Source organism: Neopelma chrysocephalum, unplaced genomic scaffold (assembly GCF_003984885.1).
Source record: "Neopelma chrysocephalum unplaced genomic scaffold, ASM398488v2 Primary Assembly neopelma1_96, whole genome shotgun sequence".
NCBI lineage: Eukaryota > Metazoa > Chordata > Aves > Passeriformes > Pipridae > Neopelma > Neopelma chrysocephalum.
This window is the reverse complement of record NW_020897759.1, coordinates 86,348-92,347: the sequence shown is the minus strand read 5'-3', so window position 1 is coordinate 92,347 and position 6,000 is coordinate 86,348. Positions and strand designations below refer to the sequence as shown.

Here is a 6,000-nt window from a genome sequence, read left to right as displayed (position 1 = left end):
CGCCCGCCCCGTGGGCAGGGCCGGGGACGCGGCGCGGGCCGGCGGCGGGGCCCGGCCGAGGGGTGCGGAGCCGGGACTGCGGGGCGCCGGAAGGGACGCGGCGCTCGGAGCCGCCGCTTGTGTCGGTTCCTGCCGTTGGGCTGCGAGGAGGCGGAGCGAGCTGACGGCAAACATGAGATGGACGAGGGGCCCGCGAAGCGAGGAGTGCCGGAGCGACGCCGCCGTGCTGCCGGGGTGCCTGCGGGAGCGCAGGGCTGGGCGCGGTGTTCGCTCCGGTGACTGCAGCTGGGCGCGCTCTTGGCTTGGCAACAAGGGAGCGCTGTAAAGCAGATCTTCGCTGTGCTACATCAGTGTTTTTAAACTGAGAATTAAAAAAACTGGAGTACGTCCTGGGGCAAAGCGCTCCCTGAGAAGAGGTCCTGGCGTGGCGCGTTCCTCCTGCCTTGCAAGTGCTCCAGAGACTTGGGCGCGTGTTGCTGTTCCTTGTGCGTGATCTGCAGAAGCCTCTGCTTGATCTCTGAGGGCACGAAAAGAATGAGATCAGTGAGTGGGAAGGAACTGGATCCGCCTGAGAGTTGCAGGAACAAAGTGTTCTTCATACTCCAATTACCTGTCATTAAGTTCTGAGAGCACAGGATCCCTCCCCGAGGGCGATCGCGGTGGCGGTGCTGCAGCGTGAGGCAGCCGTGCGATCACCAGCCCTCCGCGGCCCTCCTGCTCAGGGAGCGGGGTGGGTTTGGGGGTTTGCTGTGTCCCTCCCGCAGAAATAAATGCAGTTTTCCGAATTCTCCATTCCGGTTACCAGCTTTCCTGAGCATACCCAAGGTGGGCATAGTAAAACTTTTTTTTTCCACTGAACACTTATCTCTAGTGAGCAACTAAAGAGAAGTTTATACTTTTTTTCCCCCAGTATTTTGCTTAGTTCTGGGAGGAAAATCCATTGCAATTTATGTAATTGGTCCGGGCTGGGAACCCAAATCAGGCTTCCTTATTTAATAGCCTCTTTATGGTAGTTTTGGGATCCATCTTTATGTAGGTCAGGAAGTGAAAAATGGTCAGGACCAGGCATACTTCACAGCAAGTGATTTTTGCAAACTGGGGCTGAGGAAGGTTCTGCGTTTTGTGTCCTTTTGCCCTGTAATGGAAAGCATTTAACAAAATCTCAACACACGGGATGTCTTGGTCCAGCCAACGCTCCTTTGTGTATGTAAATAGGTGAGATTTTACAGGACTTCTCGGAATTTGTGGTTGTAGGTTTATCACTAAATATCGAAAGCAGAAATACTAAATTCATACATAGAGAAAATGAGACGGCTGCATGGCTGACAGGCTAAAAGATGCAGCACTTTTCAGGGCAGCAAATCCCTAGTTTTGCTATTTAAAGGAGAGATGTGAGTGATTCACCTTTTGCCGTTCTGCATTTAGGAACAGAAGGTTGGCAGGATCTGTGACATAACAAATGGAGGAAAACATTTAGTTCGTTACCTTCTAAACTTCCTTTTCCCCTTATTTGTGAGCCCACCGGAACAGTAACTGTGAATAACTACACAGTGGATTTTAAATAGTCATTCATTGTGCAGTGTGTCCTCTGACCAGCGTGTGGGGATATGCCCCTGTACTTGAATGCCCAATACAGTTTTTACACAGAAAAGTCACTTGATATAACTGGCTTAATGCATTAAGTAAAAAGTATATAAAGCATGAAACAACATACAATGTTGCACAGATGTCAGCTTCCTTCTGTAATAGACACAGCTATTTTATTTACAAGAATTATTTTAATCCTAAAATCAGATTATTGTAAATTGCATAATTCAAATGTGTCTTCAAATAAAGTATAATCCATATTTTTATTCCACTTATCACCTATTTTAGCAAATTTTCTTTTCTGTGCCAGAGAAGCCATATCCTACCTGCCTTACTGCCTTGAGGGAGCACCTTCCTTCTTGGGGCAAAAGACACACAGGCAGTGGGGTGAAGAGAGTACATGCTCTGATGCCCCAGAACTGCTTGGGCTCCCTGGCACTCGGTACAACCCACCCTGCATCCACTGGCACTAAACCTGCCCAAATGGGGTCCTGTAGTTGCAGTCACAAGAACTGTGGGCTCGTTGCACCTCAAAATCCCCACTGTCCGTTCTAGTACTTGCCAAAGAACTCAGAGATGCAAAATCCAGGGAAAAGAAGAAATGTAAATCTGGTTAACTTCGGGGATGGGATTTATTTCCTTCTAAGTGCCTTAGCACAGAGGGTTTCCTATTACCATTGCACAGTCTTCTTATTGATGGTCACAACAAGCAGGAAACTATTTTCAGTTGCCCTGCCATTATTAAAATAGCAATGCTTGGCTACTGCCTAGTGATAGCTGTCAGCACAGTTGGGGTTTTTAAATTGTACCTCAGTTAATCCCCCACTGAGATAACACAAAAATGGGGGGAAATCATACATAAGGTTAACTAATCTATAGTTTATGCTTAATTACTGTAAAATATCTTTCAGTTAATATCCATGTTTCTGTAAGCTACAGTGTTACAGCACAAAACTGTATAGCTAATAACAGGGATGGACTCTGCTATCCGCCTCCATATTCTCCTGGCAACAGTCAGAACATACTTAATAAACTTTAATTCCACATTTCTAACCCCTTTGCTTTATACTTTGATGTGTCACAGACTACAGAAAATAGAAATGGGTGTCCAGAACAGCTGATATCAGGAAATCAGAGATGTCAGCATTTTGCTGTGAGAAATTACCAACCTTTGTGTGAAGCCTTTGTGTAGAATATTCTTGATTAAGACAAAGAAAAGGCTTTAAAATGCAAATAGCCTTACAAACAAGGGACAGTCGAACCCTTTTATGCCGTTTGAGTTTTACATTTCATCCTTATATTGTTCACATTATCAATATTTGGACATTAGTAACTAAAGGTGCCTATGTAGACAGACAGACAGAACTCACACACACACAGAGTACATGTTTTACAGTCTCTGCTACTTTATAGCTGAGTGTGTTTTAGTTCTCTGCCCACCCTGCTCACAAACGATTCTGGTTAGCTCAAATGCAAATGTGCTTACCAAAGGCCAATTATTTATTAACTGATGGCAATATGGTGAAACAACCTGAACAGTTTTTGACCTTTTTGTGAAGGTAAACCACTATATAAATATTAAATTGACAATACTGCAAGTTCTGCGGCTAACTCGTGGCCTCTAGTAAAGGGAGCTGGTTCAGGGTAAGAGGAGTCATACCTTCAAATTAAGATAAGCAAAACCAAAAACCTGCAACACCCTCTTCTCCTCATCCTCTCAGGCCCAAAATATAGCTGAGATAGCCAAAGGAATGCTATGCATAGAATGACAATGCAAAGAAAACGAAAAAGCAGTGAAGGACAAGGATGAATCCTGGACACGAAGTCTGTAATGAAGGAAACCAGCTGACCTTTGTGTTGGGTATGAAGCTCTTGTGCTCACAAACTCTTGCGTGGGTTCAATGTCCCCAAGCCCACACAAATCACAGCTGGCACTGACTGACTACCCCATAGCCAGCATGGCAGAAGCCACACAAGTGCCCAGGCACCTGCAGGCTGGGACTGAAGATGCCGAACATTTTTGAGCATCCTACACAGAGTGTTGGGAGTGCAGCCTCTTCCCACATGTGCCATATTTTCTTCCTGTTGAAGTGATGTTTCGCGCTATTACATTAATCTCTCTATTATAAATAGATCAGAAGGCCAGGTGCTAACTGAACACCAAGAAATTCCTGTGTAATCTTTTGGGTTGTTTGGCTTAAGAGCTGGACACTAGTGCTGAGACACCAGTTCCCATGTCATTAAACTGGGCTTTTGGTCAGGCCAAAACTCAGCTTTGCTTTTCAAGATGCAATCTTACAGGAATACAATATCAATAACTGAGCCAGTTCTGCCCTGCAGAGAGCAATTTGGGAACACACTGAACCTCAGCTTATAAAATAGCAGCTCCAAGTGGTGCCACATGCTGCTGATTCTGACATGACACTGTATCTTTGCACAGCAGCATGATGAAGCACCCTAAAATTAGCCTTCTTACTATTTCGTAAAGAGCAGGCAGAAAGGTAGCAGCCTGCACTGAGGAGAACAAAGAGGCACAGGACAGGACCAGAACTGAGGCTCACACACAGCCTGGTCACAACACTTCATGGTGAGCACTCTTGTCTTCTTTGCAGATTTCCATATTGGATTGTTTAGTGTAATTTCTTAACCCAAGACCAGGCTGACCTGACTGTGAAGGAAGAAAGGTGCTCGTGTAAACAGAGGTAGGGAGGAGGGATCTGTTCTTCCAGGGGGCTTGGGATTCAGCAGAAAGAAAAACTAACTGTGAAAATTACGTGGATGGTCTCTTTTCTTAGAGGTGTGGTAGGAGCTGGTACTTAATTCACAGAATTAAGTTTGTTTTTACTGGAATAGAACTGGGAGTGGAAGAAAAAAAGAAGTGCTGGTATGGAAATCAGAAACACCACAATAAAGCCCCCTTCTGTTGAGTCAGACTAATTTATTTCCTGATGCTCAGTTCTATCTCTACTCCATTTATTGGGTGATAAAGTCCTTAGCTTTACAAGGAGTGAGATTTGAGAGCAAAAAAAAAAAAAAACAACTTCCAGGCAGTAGGAAGATAGGCATGAATGTGCTTGGGTATGGGAACAGAAACAGTGAAGGAAAAGATCCCAGGCCTGAGCAACAGTTGCAGATGAGGAGAAAAAAGAAACTGTAAGGAAACATTTGAATATCAGAAGGCACAACAGGCATGCCATGAAAGGGATGTCAGGACTGACTGCTAGGAGGGAAGGAGGCACAGCACACATCTCTAGGAAGTGGAGGACCCTGCCATCAGCTCGGTGTAAGAGCCTGTGGCCCTGTGCCTAAACAACTGTGAGTACAAGCTGTTTTCTCTATTCCTGTGATAGGACTCTGTGAAGTCCTATTTTCCTGGAAGAAAATAGACTGGGAAGAAAATAACACTGAGGCATAAACTGTGACTGGTACATTCAAACTACATACAGCTGTTACTGCTATTAGTTATTGCTCAAAAATACAGGACTATTTTACAACAGATATTTTTGTTCAGTAAAGATGATTGGACAGTACTCTGCAGCTTTTGTGATTTATTTCAAGAGAAGACTCATGATTTCATATGTATTACTGAAACCCAGGGGGGTATGATACGATAAGATCTATTTTGGTGCAGTTAGCAACCGATACTTGGTAGAGCACTTACTGAAATGTGGTGTCAAAGTGGTAGTGAATCATTTGAATCAACTACAGTACATGACATCTCTGTTCAAAAGGTGGATTAAATATTCACAGTGGTCAAAGACTCTTGGACAGATGGAAAATTAGATTTCTCTTGCAGAGGTTGTTAAGAAGCTCCACAGAAATTATATATGAGCAGACAGAGCTTGGAGTCCTTGGAGGACTGTAATTCTTAATTTCCTATGACATAAGTCTCACCCTTGTCATTAGAATAGAAGATTTTAAAAAATAATATCTCATTTTGGAGACAGAAGTAAGTAAGCTGTTTGAGCTGAGCAATCAAATCCTCATAACTGTGAAAAATGGAATCACCGCTGGTACCTACACACAATTCTGATGGAGAGCAACCTGGTGACTTCTTGTGTTCCCAGAGATCTCCTAAAGCCAGTATTTACTAATCTCACCTTTCGGAAAGAAAAATTGCCACAAATTTGTAATCTTTTGTTTCTGTTTCCTGACACTGGAGTGGTGCAAAACTGCTGACATTTTTGTTGTTGATTTTTTGCTGTGAGTGATTTAGATGGTCTTATTTCACCGCAGGAGACTTCGAGTGAATGTTTTTGGGATAGCATTTCTTTGTTTACTTGGTCCACCAGCGAACAACAAACTGCTTCCATTTAAAACTTCAAGCTTGAAAGGGGAAGCCAAAGCAACTGTGTATCATTTGGAAGCAGAAACAGTAGAGCAGCCACCTGTGCCAAGCCTCCACTGCATGTA

At 44.0% G+C, this 6,000-nt stretch overlaps 1 protein-coding gene and 1 long non-coding RNA gene across 2 annotated transcripts in view; both read left to right on the top strand.

The window, feature by feature from the left end:
- The first annotated feature begins 55 nt into the window (after positions 1 to 55).
- Positions 56 to 1,858, top strand: LOC113972764. The gene is made up of 2 exons (XR_003536002.1): positions 56 to 825; positions 1,426 to 1,858. It is a non-coding gene; the product is annotated as an uncharacterized LOC113972764 (long non-coding RNA).
- A 2,298-nt stretch (positions 1,859 to 4,156) lies between these two features.
- Positions 4,157 to 6,000, top strand: part of MYPN (myopalladin) — a 62,156-nt gene continuing 60,312 nt past the window's right edge. The window contains exon 1 of the mRNA XM_027694073.1: positions 4,157 to 4,174. Coding sequence (XP_027549874.1) covers positions 4,172 to 4,174 — 3 coding nt within the window. The 5' untranslated portion in view covers positions 4,157 to 4,171. The remainder of the gene's footprint in view (positions 4,175 to 6,000) is intronic.